The sequence below is a fragment of the Pezoporus occidentalis genome, unplaced genomic scaffold, assembly GCF_034315485.1.
Source record: "Pezoporus occidentalis ecotype Australia unplaced genomic scaffold, CSIRO_AGI_Poc_V1 ctg13, whole genome shotgun sequence".
Lineage (NCBI taxonomy): Eukaryota > Metazoa > Chordata > Aves > Psittaciformes > Psittacidae > Pezoporus > Pezoporus occidentalis.
Window position 1 is genome coordinate 15727820 of NW_026913103.1, and position 18823 is coordinate 15746642.

Sequence of the window (18823 nt, forward strand, 5' to 3'; positions counted from 1 at the left end):
ATAAGAAAAAATAAATAACCAATGAAGCAGAAGTCCAAACTTTATAAGTAGTTATCTAGGGAACAGCTAGTGACGTATAATGTGTGTGATGGTTTATAAGGGAAACTCTTTCTCAGATCTGGCAGGTGGAAGGCTGAAGAGCTGTGCATTTGTTTACAGTGTTGGACAATATCAAGAATAGTTAAACTCAAAATGAAGTCCCAATAGACCTGTCAAAAAACAACAGAAAGATTAGTTATTTAACTACACCTAATGCACCTTTGAGAATTGCAGTAGAACTTAATGTACATGAAGTGCTTTGACATCATCATATGAAAAAGTTTGAGATGTATTAGTGGTTGGTCTTGATCAAAAAAATACATTATAGTCTACTACTACGTAATCTTTTTCAGTGATGTAAAATAATAGTAAATTTGCTTTTATTATGTTTATGTTATATTGTAATTATTTTTATAATTATATATGATGATGTACCTCAGCAGAGTTGCTTTATAGTTAATTACTGTTATTGTTGCCACAGATTATAAAATACCAGTATAGGATTCATATATTAAAGGAGAATATGTGCTAAAAGTTGAGTGAAACACTATTCAGTATGCAAGAATAATCAGGAAAGAGGGAAAACTGTTGATATGTTGTCTCAAGCGTATTTATATATCAAGTTATAAACATTCTTTGACATTACAAATCAGGAAGTTAAAGTTTCTAAGAGTGTCTCTTCTGAGTGGAAGAAAGACTCTTTTATTCTTTTTAATGGATCCACTCTAAAACACTTTACAATCTTTATAGTTAAGTCAGCAGAAGCACTGATATTCAGTCGTGGTTTAAACCCAGTCGTGGTTTAAACTGTCGTGGTTTAAACCCAGTCAGGTAATTCGTTCGCTCACTTCCCCCCCTTTCTTGCCCTCCCCCTGCTCTCGGAGGGACGGAGAGGAGAATTGAAAAGAATGCAACTCCCACGGGTTGAGATAAGAACAGTTTAGTAACTAAGGTATAACACAGTTCACTACTGCTACCACCAATGATAATAATGATAAAGGAAATAACAAGGGAAGAGAATACATCATCTCACCACCAGCTGACCGATAACTCGCCCCCCCCAGCCCGACCAAGCTCCGACCGATACCTCCTCCAACCCTCCGGTCTCCCAGTCCTTCCGGCTAACTCCCAGTTACATCCTGGGCATGACGTGCTGTGGTATGGAATACCTCTTTGGTCAGTTTGGGTCACGTGTCCTGTCTCTGCTTCCTCCTGGCTTCCCCTCCTCCCTGGCAGAGCATGAGGCTCACAAAGTCCTTGGCCAAACCAAAACATCGCTTGTTATCAGCTCTGTTCCCGAGCTGAAAGTCAAAACATTGCACTGCACCAGCTACCAAGAAGGGGAAAAATGACTGCTACTGCTGAACCCAGGACATTATCCACCCCTTATTCCATACCATTCACGTCATGCTCAGATCCCACATTTTCAATATACCATCACTCTTATCTCAGTGCATGGACCAGTCCCTATAAAGCTGCTGAGTCCATCTGGTCCATGATGTCAGGATCCATCTCTTGTAACAGTCTTCCAGAGCAGGAGAGGCTGTGTGCAGTGTTCACACTCGTGAATAACGTGGGCAATAGTGTCCATTGCTAAGTCCACCCCTCGATCATGAGTCCATCTCTATGTTGCATCTCTGCTCTGATGGCCTGAAGTGCCATGGGCCCACCAGGCTTAAAATAATTCACTGTCCCCTTCAGCAGTTTCTGCAGCTTGTTGCTGGGGACTCCATACAGCTGCCTTCCATCTCCGATGCTTCCAAAGCACTGGAGGGGCCCAGTGGACTAGATACTTGCCCATACTGTCACACACACCCTGACACTCCTGGCTGTCCAGCCTTGGGGAAAACCTCTTGGTCCCCCTGTATTGTCGTCTAACCCCAGACAAGACCCAAACCTGACACTGCTTAACCTTTGAGATCAGACAAAATGGTTGTGGGTAGAACACAGTCTGTGTGTGTGCCAACATGCTGATCCCCATCACAATCAGCAGGCAGGTCCCAAGGATACCCAAAGGCCATTCAAAACCTTCAGAACTCTCAGTTAATGCTGCTGTCCTTGTCACTGGGGCTGGTGTAGCTGCTGTGCTTCCCGGCTCTCCCACCACCAGCTTCTCTTTTCCTGAGTCCAGCTCTTCCTCCTCTGCCTTGCTGGGAAATGCTGCCTGGTCTCCTGCATCCTCCTGGGGCTCGGCGGGCGGCTTCCGGGAAACGCTCTCGGCCGTCGCGGGGCTGGGCTCGGCCGCGGGGCTCGGCTCGGCCGCGGGGCTCGGCTCCTCCGCGGGGCTCGGCTCCTCCGCCGCCTTCTCCCGCTGCTCGGCAGCCCCTTCCTTCCGCTCCTCGACCGCCCCGACCTCCTCCACCGGCAGCCGTCCCCTCGCGGCCTCCGGCCCCGCTCCCGCCGCCGCTTGGTCCCCGGGGCCGCTCTCCCGGGCCGGTTCGGCTGCCGCCGGCTCCCGGGGCCGCTCCCCCTCGGCTCCCCGCGGCCTCACGAAGATGGAGAGTAGGGTGAGGGCCAGGACGGTGAAGAGCAGCCGGACGGACAGGTACAAGTCCACGACCACGTCCGTCCCGCCCTGCTGCTGGAGCCCACCCATATTACAAGCCATTGCCATAAAGCACAGTGAGACAAGAACCTTAGCCCAAGCCCTATACTTGATAAACACTAACACAGCAAATACCGGCTCTACGTAAGTTACAACATTCTGAAACTCTGAGATCAACAAGAACAACTCTGAGAGCCAATAAATCGTCATTGTGACGAGTGACTATTAATCTGGTCAGATCTGTCGTTATCTCAACCCTTCGTGCCCCACGTTGGGCGCCAAAAAGAACTGTCGTGGTTTAAACCCAGTCAGGTAATTCGTTCGCTCACTTCCCCCCCTTTCTTGCCCTCCCCCTGCTCTCGGAGGGACGGAGAGGAGAATTGAAAAGAATGCAACTCCCACGGGTTGAGATAAGAACAGTTTAGTAACTAAGGTATAACACAGTTCACTACTGCTACCACCAATGATAATAATGATAAAGGAAATAACAAGGGAAGAGAATACATCATCTCACCACCAGCTGACCGATAACTCGCCCCCCCCAGCCCGACCAAGCTCCGACCGATACCTCCTCCAACCCTCCGGTCTCCCAGTCCTTCCGGCTAACTCCCAGTTACATCCTGGGCATGACGTGCTGTGGTATGGAATACCTCTTTGGTCAGTTTGGGTCAGGTGTCCTGTCTCTGCTTCCTCCTGGCTTCCCCTCCTCCCTGGCAGAGCATGAGGCTCACAAAGTCCTTGGCCAAACCAAAACATCGCTTGTTATCAGCTCTGTTCCCGAGCTGAAAGTCAAAACATTGCACTGCACCAGCTACCAAGAAGGGGAAAAATGACTGCTACTGCTGAACCCAGGACAGACATGTAAGCAGAAATATATGCAGATTTCTTTGGAAGTAATGGTGGAATATAGCAGCACTCAGTATGAATAAGAATGTCAGGGAATTAGATCTGGGAATTGTAGAAATCCAGTATTACTCTGGATGCTAGCATTTTTTGGACTTGGTAGTAAACCTGACGATATTTAAAAATCATGGCATTTTTTGTTTAAGTGCTTCTGTAAATTTGGATTTTGCTTTCTAGAGTGCAGATGTTCATACATAGAGAAATGCAATGTTCTCAGCTCTTTCTTACATTCTTCCAAACTTCTCTGAAAACGGTTTCCTACCACTGTGTTTCCATCCTGTTGTTCACATTTTGTATGTCTCCTCTCCCCTTCACTCCCTCATTTCTGATCTAAGAGAGTACTTTGGTTTCCTCTGTAATGAAATGAAATGAAAATACAGGTACCATCAGAGCTCAATTCATCCATATGCCTAAAATATTTGGTTGAAAATGGGATGGTACTGATGACTAGTTTGGACACACAAAATCAGGGAAGATCCATCCCAGTCCCCTGTGAAATGTTTTCACAATTGAATGATATTTCATGCTGTACAAGATTGAGAGCAGCTACTGCATTTTATAAGTAAAAAGTAAAATAGACATCTTTCATTTTCATTAAATAATAAACCAGGGTTAAATATATAATTTAATAACAAAATACTATTTCAAGTAGCTACTGTGCAGAATTTCCAGTTTCACAGTGCAACATGTGAAAATATAACTTGACAAGTATCTAATACAGATTTTACTGTAATTATTATTCGTTATAATTAACTTTTATCAGGTAAGTGTAGATAATTGTTTGAAGCCTCCTTTTTCTATAACAACCTGTAAGATCAAATAATCAATAACATCATTATGTTTGTAACCATCACAACCTATGTCTTGTTTTTAAGGATTAATATGAGAGAACATATTAAAATGCATTAGTAATTTAAAATTGGATTGACCATGAGAGTCAATCTAGATCTTTGAACTTAAATCATGTAATGTTTTTGGCCCTTGTTATTTTGCCTGTTACATTAAGCCTGCAAGAATTTCATTTACTAATTTTCATCAGTCCTCCACCTGTCACAATATTTCACTTACCTTCCTTTAGCTGTCAGTCAAAATTACACAAATCTCTTAGAATCATAGAATCATAAAATCGTTTGCATTGGAAGAGACCTTTAAATGTCTTTAGTCCAACCCCCCTGCAATGAGTGAGGACATCTTCCACTAGATCAAGTTGCTTAGAGCCCTATTGCATTGATAATGCTTCTATTTCCTACAGAATGAGGGAAAGTGTCTGAAAACTACTTAAAATTTACAACATATACAAATAAGACAGGAAGAAGAGAACATGCAAATTTTGATGGGTAGGAAAAAAATAATAGATATGTTATTCTTGTAGTAAAAGGTAGCATTGCTTTGTTCATGGACATAACTGGGAAATAAAATCTGCAAATAATTGTGTTTGAATTAATGTTTGAAAACTGGGCATCTCAAATGAACACACAACTAAGGTTTAATCATATTACTTTTGGCATAAATAAGATAGAGCTTCTTCTTTCTGATAGCCACTTTTTATTTCTGATAAAGAATCTTCCATTTTCTTTAACGGTTTTTCTCTCTGTCAAGAAGTGTCATGGTTACCTTTGCTGAATCCAACTCACTTCTCTATTAACAACCTGGTGATTTTTGTGAGTAGGTAGAAAGCTTCGACAGGAATTTTGCCTCATTAAATATTGCTGGGGAAGACTTTTCTGTTTGGTTTTCTTTTCCTTCTTTTGGATTAATGGAATTCTAAATGATCATAAAGTGTAAAAGTTTTAAATTTAAGTTTTTTGTGTTTAAATTTTGTGGTTTTCTTCTCTTTTTGGAAATGGGTTTGTTTGTATGAGCGTGGTAGCGTGGTAGAATTGACAAAAGATCTAATGCTCTCAAGCCATGAAATCTTCAAGGATCTCAAGGATTATCCTGTGCTTCCCTACTTTGGTACAACTTTAACAATGGAGCTACCCAATAAAGCACTCCAGAAGGGTATGACATTTCTTTTGGTTTGATACCTATAGTCTGAGTACCATGAGTACTTCATAGTCATGAGGATTCCCAAATATCTGGACAAAAACATTTATGTCAAGCTTATGCATGGGCACACTTACTTTCACTGAGTGAAAAAAACAAACCAAGAAACAATAGGTTTGCACTGGTTTTAGAAAGTGCTAAATGTGATTGCCAGTAATAGATAAAACCTCATATTATTTACTTGCAACAGTGTGATGCCATACCTTAGCTTACTTTGTTTAGTAAGATCGTAACTTCCAAACTCTCGTAAACTTTTTTTCCAGACCATCATGCCAACCATCTGTTAAAACATCTCTACAGCATAGCCATCTGTTAAGTATTAAAACTTCTCAAGAGCTGTGCGTGTGTATATTTTTTTCAGGAATATTAAAGTTTTCTGTTTCATCTGGTATTGTACCAACAAACATGAATAAGTGCATTATTCTTACCACAAGAACTCTTGCAGTATGCATACTGCAGATGGGCAACTATGAATACATTAGCCACCATTCATAGGGAAATATCCCATCAGAACATTAGTGCTTTATTCATTATCTAATTCAAAACATTAACTCTATTTCTATTATCTCGTGACTACATGACTAAAGATTAATAAATAGACAATAGCTTTTTCTTGTATTCTGCTCACATTAAGAGTGTTAGAGCTGGTTTAATAAGGGTTACTTCTCTTGCACTTGTTCATAGAAAACTTGGAAACTCTGAAATAAAATTGATTTATACATCAAACTGAAAAAAAAAAATAAATGTCCTGTGCATTAAAAAAAGACTGCTATATAATCTCGTTTGTGCCACTGGCAAATATACTGTATTGTCTGTATTGAACTTATTAAGGGTTTCGCAGCTGGTGGTGTTATAATGAAAGTAGTTTATGGATGTGCTAGCTGGGTGACTGCAGAATTATTTGCTGTTGATTTATAAGTCATGGTAATGACTTTTGGTAACTTCAGATATAACTATCATTTGTAATTACCAAGAAAAATAATCCTAATTATTCTGTGCTGTATAAAATGACAAAAATTGTATCTGTTTATTTAGATTACTATTTTATTTCTTTGTAGCATAATAATACTATACAGCAAAATAGATTATTTTGTAAACCAACAAATTGTCAGAAAGCACAATAAAAATAATAAACAAGCCTAATTTCAATCAAATGAGCTTCTGACATGATAAAAAATACTACAGAAAGTGAAAATCTTCAACAACATTGTTTTGGAAATGATAATGAACATTTTCTAACTTTTTTTTCATTCAAAGGACAAATTAATGTCATAACTGATAGTTTGTCCTCATACAACACAAAGCAAACATGATTTAAAAAATAATTCTAGAGATCAGATCTCAGAGCAGCAAACAGTCCAAACCTTACAAGTCTTCTATGAGGTCCTGATTCGTAAAAGTGTTTAAGTATTTGCCTAATGCTAAGCATGTGCTTAAAGGTTTTGCTTTGCTGTACTGGACTGAATAATTTAATGGCTTTTGAATAATTCCAGTGTTTATATAGAATTATTTCAGGTACTGGTATAAAGATGTCATTTACCATATTAACAAACTTCACTGATAGGTTGACTATAATGGTCAAGAGGCAGAATCTGACAGTGGGCTTGGAGGATTCCCTATTACCTACATAGTGAACTAAAGCCAGATTGTGTGCTCTTGTTTAGGCATTTAAGCTCAGAATTCAGTGTGCTGTAACTTGACAATTCTCTGTCACCAGGACACTTGTATTAAATTCCCAGTGCTGAATTCTTTCAGCAAATGTTATCTACTGTCACATATTTTCTGGATTTGAGGACCAGGGCTGCTGCATATGTGCATGGCATTCAGACTGCTTATCAGTCATACAGATGGCATTTTCCTTGCCTAGTGACGATGCCTAGAAATGCTGTGTCTTTGCAGACTTCTCAACCTTTTCTGCTTTCGAAAGAAAGTTGGCTTAATTTTATGGAATTTAAGTTGACCATGTGCTTACCCCCACTTGCCTCACTGGCTGTTCTGCTGCCTTCACCTGTCATAAGCTTTTAAAATTTTTCAATTGTTCTGATAGATGTTTTCACAGTTACTGCAAATGTAGTATATGGGTCTCATTTCTGACTGTCCAGAAACTTTAATTAATGGATATATCACTTCCCATTTAGTGACACTGCACTCCTGATGAGAAATACGTACATCTCACACAAATATCTTGCAGAGAAATTTATTTTTTTTTCAGAGACTCGTACTATGAAAATGCATGCTAAAATGATTACTAAGCAAATGTTGTGCTATGTTAAGAATAGGTTATACCTATATACCCAAATTGAGTGTTTAATGAACTATTTCTGGAGTATCTTATGAAAAGCAGTTAAATTACTCATTTAGTTTCCTACAGTCCAGGGAAAGTCCAGTGTTAGCTAGCCATCTCTCTAGTGTTACCACATACTAGATCTGTATACAATTAGCATATGCTTACAGAATCTGCTTGATGAAAAGTAGAAGCCACCCTTCTTGGCTGCTACAACTCACTTTTGCTCTACTCATTACCAAGGCAAGTGGGTGCAGTTTATGTGCCACGTATATGTACGCAGTGCTAGTATACCCACAGGATCACTAAGTCTGGCTATTTAGGAAAGTGTTCACAGCATCGGTTCAGTTACTCTCAGACATCAGAGAGTCAATTTCTTTCTTACAAAGATTGTGATTGTAGAGATATAGCAATAGAGAAGAGGGAGTTTCTTGGTTAAAAAAAGGCATAACCTTACTGAATTACTAGAAAAGAAAAAAAAAGTTTAACTAACCTGATTATTTAACTCACTCCTTGTTACTTAATGGCCAATAAAGGAGAGAAAGAAGGGACCAGAGTGGCTTTCAATGCCATGAGACTAAGATGCCATGGCCAAGTGCTTTTCCTTTAAAGTGTTACTCTGAGTTTACAGCAGCTGAGGAAAGCCTGAAGTGTGCTATGTGTCAAAGCAGCTGAAAATCAAAGGAACAAATACACTGGGCTATCTGAGCTGCATTATAACTCTGTAGTGATAGAAAGGCAATGTGTCCAATGTCTTTGTCAGTTAGCTTCAAGTTTGTAGTTGCTTTATTTCCAAGGAGTGCAATGAATTTAAAGAAAAGTGAAGAATGCATCACTAGATATGTAAACATCTGTATAATTCAATATAAGAGTTGGATACCACAATGATATTGATGCAGGGAGAAGACAAGAAAAGCTGCATGGGGATTGTTGGACATGGACATAGATTACTATATCCTGGTAATGGAATGAGAGGAGGATAGCTTCCCTCCTTGCTGCTAAATCTGTCTTTGACATGCAGTCAACAAACTTGTTTATGTATTACCCTAAAGTAGACTTTTGATCCAGTCAATAGGTTTCCTAGTTTCTCCCAGTCCCCTGAATACCTCCAGGACCCTCTGTACTCAACAACTGTATACCTCTTTTTTTTTGTTGAACTGACATTTCTGTTTGTGTTCAGTAGTTGTATTTTTAGACTCCAAACAGGGCTTTAGCCTGGTTTCTGCAGTATTGGTTTTTCTGGCTTGGAGATGTTGCTTAACTCTTTCCGTACTAGGAAGTGTTCTTAGAAAAAAGTGCTGCAGGCTTCCTTTAAAGAGAAGTAGACAACCCCATCCCAATAAAACCCCTAACATGATTAAAAAAAAAACAAACAACCAATTTTTAAGGTGACACTGGTGAGTAGCTGAGGATCATAATGGGAAATTGAGGTAAATTTGCAAGAGAGTATTAAAATGCACATCATGGGAGAAAGTAAAATAAACTCCTCCCATAAATGTCAGAAACACCAATTTAACAGAAGACAAATGTAAAATAAGCTACTTCTGACACATACATTTTTATACAAATGTGTTTTATACAAATGTATTTTAATGTGTCTGTGAATTAAATATGAATGAACAAATGTTGGAGTCAAACACAGTAAACAGATCCTACAGGTCACTGCTTAACAGGCTAGAACAGAATTAGCAAAGCTGCAAAAACCCCAGTGACTTATTTTCAGAGATTTACCCAGTTGCAACCTAGAAGCAGAAGAATCAGTCTAGAGGAAGTGTAAATTGATTCAGAATAACCTGTTTCAAATGTCCTGGAAGAAATTGCAGACTTCACTCCTTTAAGTGTACCTGTGAGAAACTTCTTCACAACAGCTGAAAGAAGTAATTTCTTAAACTTAAGGTTTCCAAAGTCACTGTGTTTTTTAGGTTACCTAATGCCATTACAGATTTTCAGGTGGCCTGTTGACTTTGTATTTGGTCCATTACTGCCAACTAAATGGAGAAATTCCAGGGGAATTCCAGTAATTGTTTTTCTAACTAGAATAGCTTCTGGCAGATGTAGACCCCCCTTTCCAAGACTCAAGGTGATCTGGATGACTTGTTACCTGGCAGTCTTTGTCTATTAATATAACACAAGAGATGACAAAGGCATCTTTGAAAGTGGAATACTTGATAGTGCTTTCTCAGTAGGCTATCACTAGATGGACAGCTGGCAACTCGAAGACTTGAGGTGTGAAAAGAATTTAATGCCTAGACCTCTTTTCACATTTCAGTGAAGTAAGGATGAGAATGATATGTAGGCAATCCAAAACAGAATAAAGTATAATACCTAAAAGTTAGGTAGCTGCTCCCAGTGTGTTGGAAGGAGATGATGTACTCTTGGTTGGTCTAGTTTAAACTATTTCTAGAGAGCACACACAGTGATCCAGGAATGACTTGTGGTTTGTCTTTCATTATTTATGCTGAGTAAATCCTTCCTTGCTCTTTAATATATTTTTATTGCAGTTCTAGTGCCTTTTTCCTAATTAGTTACATGATTAGAAGTATCTAGATCATGAGAAAAGATTTAAGACATTTGAGTTATCAAAAGCTGGAGAAAATTAGATGAGAAAAGTTGTTTTCAAAATTATAGAAAGCTGGTTCAAAGATAAAGGTAGTAAGCTATTCACTATACCCATGGCTAGAGATAATGGGCTCAAAATGCAGCGAGGAAAAATATTTGGCCAAATTTCCAGAAGTTTGCCAATGAAACTGAATGCTGAAACTGGCTGTCTGGAAGACCAGAAGAGTCTCTATCACTGAAGATCTTAAAGAAAAGATCTTTTATGCATGAATGAAATTGGATAAACTTCTGAGATACTTTTCACTTTTGCTTCCTATGATTCTATGCTATCAAATGGTTTGATATGACCAAACAGAAGAAATAAAACAACACAAAAAACCAGCAGAGACATAATGTAGAGACTATGGGAAATGAAGCCTCTGACATTTATGGCTGTTATTGTACTGAAAAATTAAATTGTTTTTTCTCCAAACAAAGAGCAAAAGCAGCATGCATGTGCACCAGATTAACAAAACATTAGCATCTTCCTGATTGTAGTTATTTCTGAAGCTTAATTTTGCCATAAGCCTAATCTAATTGATGTTTTCTTATTCTGCAGACCACTAAATATGAAAATACTTATCTGAGTGCAAACTTGCAATTTGCTTTTCCTTCCTACAGATTTCCACTTCTTTCTATTTAATTATCCTGTCTTGAAATCAGTAAAAGAAAACCTTTATATTTAATGACTTAGACAACTCAGATGTTTTGTTATTTACAACTTTGTTGTCATAAAACCCTTATCCCAACCCCTCTGCCCAATTACGAGTCCTTATTTTAAGACCAACTAACATGAGCACTATTCCTAGCCTGAACATACGTAAGACATCTGCTACTTCCACATTTTCTGTTTATATCAATTAAGTCTTTGAGAACAGGCAAGCCCATCTGTACTATTTTTCTAGTTCAGTCTCAGAGAAAGCAACTCTGCTCTCAGTCTTCCAGCCTGCTTCTATTCAGACACACCTAAAACTTCATCCATGTCACTTCAAATTCTTATTCACTGATAAATTCATCACCTTGGTAGCAGCGCTTGTTCTTCTCCAGCTATCCTTCGGTAGCCCTTTGTGACCATAATGATTGATAAGTCTCTTAGATCAATGCTATGAGATTTTTAGCATAGATATTGTAACACATATTTTAATAATGGATATGTCTGAAGCCAGATGCATAGTAATGATATGTTTTGAAGCCCTATTTTGAGATCATTATCCTTCTGATCTTTGAAGGTCTGATTATAAAGGACTTGTATTTCCATGATAAATAGGTGCTAAATTATTCCTGGCTTCCTTTACTCATGGTATACATTCTGTGTAATTCAAGATGAATGAACAAGGGATTTACTAGTTATTACTGATGTTCTTCCTCATAGAATTACAGGCAAGCAGCATAAAAGTAGGGATGATTTTCTAGAGAAAAGAACTCCAGACAATGGAGAGCAGGTAAGAGAACACAGGTGCTTCTCTTCAGTGTTCTGAAGCTGAAGGTTTATCATTAGGGTTTAACAGTTGGGAGGGAGGGAGGACAGACGACATGTCAAGTGTTTTGTCTTAGGGCAATCACGCTTGGAGCATACAGCTTCCGGCTGATGTAGGGGATGAATTTAGCTGCGCTTGACCTGTCTTAGGTTTTGCTGAATGGAGTTCCACACCCTGTGTGCAGTGTGACAAATGGTGCATACCCAGCAAAAAAAGAGAACTATGTTAGTTCTGTAATAAAAGATATGTTCTACTGCAATACACTAAAGCACTTAATGCCTCTTCAACAAAATAAATACCCTTAATTTCAGTATATCAATTAAATAAATCACATGATGTTACACCACGATTTTTTCTTGTTTGAATATAAAATGAATATCCCCAAGATGTGTATGTCTCTGAAGTGACATCATCGTTGGTTTCTTCTTTATTACTTATTTATTTATTTGATATCTTGAAGTGCAAGCTAGTCCCTCAGGTGGTATAAATATCCCCATGAGTACTCTGCACTAAGTTACTTGGATTTTTTCCACTGCAGGAGACCATACTAATATGAGGTTGCCTCCTACAAAACCATTGATATGCTTAAGCTTTTCTAAAGCAGGCTGGTATAATTACTCCCCATTCCAAGCTATTATAACTGTTACACAGTATGTGAATTGACAATTTATTGTTAATTATTGTGGTTTTGCCTTGTATTAAATATATGCCACAAGTATATTTTGCTTTTCATCAAGCAATCTCCAAACTTCCATAACAGCTTTATGTAATGGACTTCACCAGAAACCTTTATCAGAGCCTTCTTCTATTAGTTAATGTTAATGGAACACTTCGAAAATGAAAAATGGAGTATAAGTGTTGAGTACTATAGTTATATTAAAAGGTCATTTTATTAACCATTTTGTTAATGGTTTAATTTAAAATGTTTCTTTTATTACAGATTTTTAGAACAAAATTATTTATATACAAAATATTCAGTATTATAACCTGTCCCAATAGAGAAAAAGAATTAAGAAACTAATTTTAATAACTAGAATTAATAAGAATTTTAAACCTGCAAAGTCTTCAAGTCTTTATTCCATTAATTCCTTCATGTGCCTAATATTTTTCCCTACTGTCTCAGTTTCTTGAGCCTTCACTTGGCTGCACAACAGCTCTCTGCTATCAATTGAGTTAATAGCTTTCTTCTTTCTCAGTGTGTATATGCCAACTAAACACAACTGGTTATTTCTGCTTTACTAAAATAGCACTCAGTCTTTAATCTACTATTTAAACTTATTCTTTTCCTATTATTTTGTTTTCTGACTCAAAAGAAGTAGTACAACACAACTTCTCTGAACACTTCTATCTGGGTGTCTATTTGCATAGAGAAGAGATACTACCACTTTATGTCCTATCTAAAACTAATCAGGCTCACTGCCAAAATGTCTTCCTCTTAATTAGCCGGAATCTTTGATGAGATACTGGATATAGTGTTATGTGTATGAACAGAAATGTACATTGAGCCTTACAATCTGCCACAATTGCACTACCATATAATTTAGCATGGCCTGGTTCTATAATTTTAGTGTTTCTTAAACGATTCTTTGGTTTATCACGCAGATGAGATAAAGACATAATTATTAACAGTTTTCAATATTGTAACATCCATAAATGATAATCATCTTGTAGCATTTCTACACATAAGATTATTCAGATTGTTGTCTCTCAAAACTAATATCTGTTCATTTGTTGGGGGTGTAATAGGTCATTTATCTCAGCTGGGCAGAATGAAATTTCAGATAAATAAAATCAAAATTCTTACTGGTCTTATCAATCAGTGGGTAAGTAAATAAGGAAGTAAGAGTGAATGAGTTTCTCAGACCAGAAGAAAGAGTGTCAAAGTGTCATCACATTTTCTCTTCCTGCTGCTACCCTGCTAACTGAAGTTGCACAATTCTAGAGCATTAGTGCCAGAGGCTACTGCTTCCTCAGACACTACAATTCAGGTGCCTGTGGGATCACTTTAGTCCATACAAGCCATATTAACATGGATATATTATTTCATTTTTTTAAGCAGTCCAGTTTGTTGTGGATAAAATGGCCTGGGGAATACTCACATGACAGGTCAGAGAGATAACAGTTGTCTTTGGGGCTGGGGACAGTCATTTTTTAGCCAGTGTAACTGCAGCTGGAAAAAAATTGTGACTATGCTAATGATATGACTGTAAAGACTTAGCTCTAGGTTAGCTTAATGCATAAATTCATTCATGCATACAGATTAAAGTCCTTGTTAAATCTGTACATGGCTAGGCCTTAGGCTGTGACTAGGAGTTGTAGTGTCAGAAATTTACAGGGGGACATCCTAATTGGAACTGCAGTGGTCATAAGGAATTTGATAGAAATCTTCTCACAGATTTTTTTCTTTGGCCAATTTCCCTTAACTATGCTGAGAAGAGATTTACTACAAAAAGGCGGGAATATAAAGCTACAAAGAGGAAGAGGTATCTACTAATGTTGGCTGCTGCAGTGTGTCCTCTTGTGTCAAGTGATGTGGCTGTAGCCATGAGTTACCCAGCTCTTTTTATTTCAAGCATGAAAGTATTTGTTTCAATTACTTATGACAATGACAGCTTATAGATATTGCAATATTTAAATACATTAGCTTTCTGGATAGTTTTATTGCTCATTTAGTGAACAAAACTCTTTCATTGGCTTATCATTATGTATTTGTAAAGTTCTTTAGTTTATTTGGTCATTCATTTACTCCAGAGAAAGGTAGTGAGGCTTTCTGTTATACTGTAAAGGCCAAAGATAAAAAGATTAAATGTTCTAAATTGGTAACACCCACCAAGGTAAAACTGTCATTCTGAAAAATCTTGCTTAGCTACCGTATAAATGCAGCCCATACTTTACAGTAAGTCTTTATTGTCTTTATGTTCATATGACTAGAACTGCGTCTATTATGAACCTTTCAAATTTCATAGAATCATAGAATAGTCAGAGTTGGAAAGGACCTTAAAATCCTCAACTTCCAACCCCCCTGCCATGGGCAAGGACACCTCACACTAAACCATATCACCCAAGGCTTCATCCAACCTGGTCTTGAACACTACCAGGGATGGAGCATTCACAACTTCCCTGGGCAACCCATTCCAGTGCCTCACCACCCTAAGGGGAAAGAATTTCCTCCTTATATCCAATATAAACTTCCCCTAAGTTTTAACCCATTACCCCTTGTCCTGTCACTACAGTCCCTAATGAAGACTCCCTCCCCAGCATCCCTATAGGCTCCCTTCAGATACTGGAAGGCTGCTATGAGGTCTCCACGCAGCCTTCTCTTCTCCAGGCTGAAGAGCCCCAACTTTCTCAGCCTGTCTTCATACAGGAGGTGCTCTAGTCCCCTGATCATCCTCATGGCCCTTCTCCAAACTTGCTCCAACAGTTCCATGTCCTTTTTATGTTGAGGACACCAGAACTGCACGCAATACTCCAGGTGAGGTTTCACAAGAGCAGAGTAGAGTGGCAGGATCACCTCCTTTGACCTGCTGGTCATGCTCCTTTTGATGCAGCCCAGGATACGGTTGGGTTTCCAGGCTGCAAGCGCACACAACCGGCTCCTGTTCATTTTCTCATCAACCAGCGCCCCCAAGTCCCTGTTTCCAAGTCACTTGTTTGCTACCTCACAACTAAGTCCAACCAAGACGTCGAATTTCCGTGTTTCACTTCAGTCCCCTAGGAAACCTCTGCCTAGATGGCATTCTCTGACAAACTGACAGAACTAAGCTGTAAGGCAGTGGAGTTTCAGTTGCTACTTTCCTAAAAAGCACAGAGGGAAGAGGAGGCTGTAGGTGTATTGTCTAAAATATCTTGTGACAGAATATTTTCTGAGGAAGGTAGGAGGCCCAAGTTCAGATTTCCTTTTCTGCCAGAGTTGGTTCAAACTCACATCTCCAATGAATGTGTCCTAATTAGCACGATTTTAAGTAAAGAAGAATAGGAAGCTTGAATGCTTAATCTACAGGATCAACACTAGGAAGCAAGTGTTGTAGTGTTGAGAGGTATAAAACCACACTCTGGTTGTCTCTTTTTCTATCCTGAGAGAAGACAATACTAGAGGATCTACAATTCTAGCAGAGATGCCCAATAAGACCCACTGACCAGAAGTGAAAGATTATTCAGAAAGGAAATTAGGCACAATGTGGAATTTTGGCAGATGGCCTTCATAGGTGTGAACACAGGAAAAATCAAGCTTTCCTTAAAAGCTTACATGAGCCCAACACAGAGTATAGAGAGCCGAAGTGAGGTCTTGACTACTTCTCAAGAAGCTGAGCCAAAATACTGACCTACTGAATAGTGCTATTTTTCATCTCTCCTTTTCGTAGCTCCAAGCACAGCTTCTTAGCAAAGATCAAAGTATTTTCAGTTGCTGACTTTCTAATGGTCAAATATGTTATTGAAATATTCAGTTTGGCACAACAGTTGCTGTTTACCAGGACTCTGCCCTGTACATTATGCAAGATAAATCTGGACTGTTTTACTAGAATGGGTCTATATCAGCTGTTTCTGAATTCCTAAAACTGTGTTGCTTCTGATACCTTTCTTGAGCTCTGTTTTCTAGCCTTCCTGAGTGCAATAGTACGTGATACTTAGGTAACACTTCTGCCACAAAAGTGCCTTCTGTGGAAGTGTTAATTTACATTACATGATCCAGAACTATGTCCTTGTTATAGAATTAAATGACTGTGATAAAAATGTGGTTTACACATATTTTAGTTAGTTGATGTGGATTCAGTTAGTGCTTTAATTAGATATTTGACAAGGAAAATCACAGTGTTGCTTATGAAGTCACATAGACTGCTATACTTTTATTTTACAGAACATTTATACAGACTGCTTGCTATCATCCCGATTCTGCATGCATTGTGAAAGTCTGATATTTTGCCATCAAAGCCTCAGTAGTGGTAGATTGGATCCTATATTGTATTTACTTAAGTGGTATTGATCTTTCAGTTTCTACTTCATTAGCTAGAATTCCTTATTCATGGAGAGTCTGAATTTAATGAGAAGCTAATATAGTAATCACTGACTTATTTTGTGAACACGAATCTTTTTGTTATTTTTTAAATACCCTAAAGCAAGAGAGAGAAAGAGAAAAAAAAAAAAAAACAAAACAAACAAAAACCAATCACAACAGCAGACCTTGGTACCAAAAAAGGAGAGTTTTTCACGAATAATCATCCATTTGTCGTCTGCAGTGCTGCTGGAGATTCATGTTAATTATGCTCATTCATCTGAACTAGCCACAGGGGAAGTCCTCTAAACAGCTTAAGGCAGTCTGGCAACAGAGGACACTCCTTTTGTTCCTATCTGCACATTGTGTTGCTCACTGAACTTGCTGCTGCTTGAGCAGTCAAGAGACTAACACCTGTAAAATCGAATGGTAAACTAAATATAGTAACAAGACATATATGCATTAAAAATGGCAATATCTAGATATGCTTTAAATTTGCAAAGTCTTAAATAAAATCTGTCATTTTAAGTAGACAAAAGCATCCATACAGAAACAAATATGAAAGGAATTTTAAACTTGTACTGTCAAATGCCTAAAACCTAGCAAGTGCTGGATTTCTAATTCTCAGTTTTTCTCTGCAGATGAAAACAAATTAAGATATAATCTTTGATTACATTGTCACATATTATATTTTATTTTATAAAAGCCTGTACTTATTTAGTGCTTAGTATAAGCACTATTTATATGGTCAAAACCCCCAAAGTCTTCATTATGGTTAAAATGCATGAAGTAGTTTTCCTGAAATTTTATTTATAAACCCCAACATAATCACATATACCCATGATATGGAAAATGTCATCCTCATGCTTAGTGAAGCTGTAGCCAAAAGCATGCAAGATCTTATGAAAAACCTATTGAGCAATCTCTAGAATTAGGTAAAGGTTAGATAGCCATGTGAATATTTAGAGATTTGGAGTAAAACAATAAAAGTAATTTATGAAGCCTCAGTTATTCTTTTTATTTATGTTTATGCTGCATGTGTTAATCAGGGGGCAAAATCTAAATAAATTTTAAGGGATAACATCTGAATTAGCAGTAATAATCTTACTGCAACAAATGCAACTTTCTTCCTGCAAGAAAGAGTATCAAATCCATGTCTGTCTTCTTACAAAATATAATATTCAAAGGAATCACATCAGATAAGCAAATTCAAATGAGTTCATCCGAGAAAATCCACCAGTAACTAAACTACTATAGACAATGACTTACAAACTGAAACAAAAACCAAAACCAAGCAAAAAAAAACCAACCCCACCAAAACCAGAAACCACCACCCAAACCCCTGAAAATATAAATATTTTTGGCTTATCGTCCTGGGAAATGTCAATCCAAAATTGATTGTATTTAAAGAAGTGACAAAAAGTATATTGTTTAAAGAAAAATATTTCTTCAATTATTTTTTCACATGACTGACAGACTGCCTTTAATCTTCCTGATAAAACTGTCCTCACATGACAGCTGATATCTTGCCTTGTACATAATCAAGGATATAATCAACAGTAAAAGTGCCTTTTCTGATAATTGTGAAAAACAAATAGTCCTAAAATGTTATGGAATCAGACAGTGGTCCAGAAGAGGAATCCCCGCTACTATGTGAGACAACAGGCAAATTGGACTTCTGGAGACAGGGCATATCATTCCTGCTCTGGCAATGCTTGACAGCTGTCTTCCTGCCCCAAGCTTTGCACACCAGGACCAAACACTCTGCTCTATTTTCTGAATGCACCACCTATGTTGTCAGAGCTAGACCACTGACTCCAATGCCAGTGAAAAAGCAGATGACATCTTCAAAAGTTGCAGCCACAGTCTTGCAGCCAAGCCCAAGGATAAATGCAATCAGTATATGGATGACAGACACTTTGGCAAAAGATGAACCT

At 38.2% G+C, this 18823-nt stretch overlaps 1 protein-coding gene across 1 annotated transcript in view; it reads right to left on the minus strand.

Moving 5' to 3' along the window:
- Positions 1-1485: 1485 nt before the first annotated feature.
- Positions 1486-18823, minus strand: part of LOC134158493 (uncharacterized) — a 494286-nt gene continuing 476948 nt past the window's right edge. Inside the window, exon 2 of the mRNA XM_062608489.1 lies at positions 1486-1661. Coding sequence (XP_062464473.1) covers positions 1650-1661 — 12 coding nt within the window. The 3' untranslated portion in view covers positions 1486-1649. The remainder of the gene's footprint in view (positions 1662-18823) is intronic.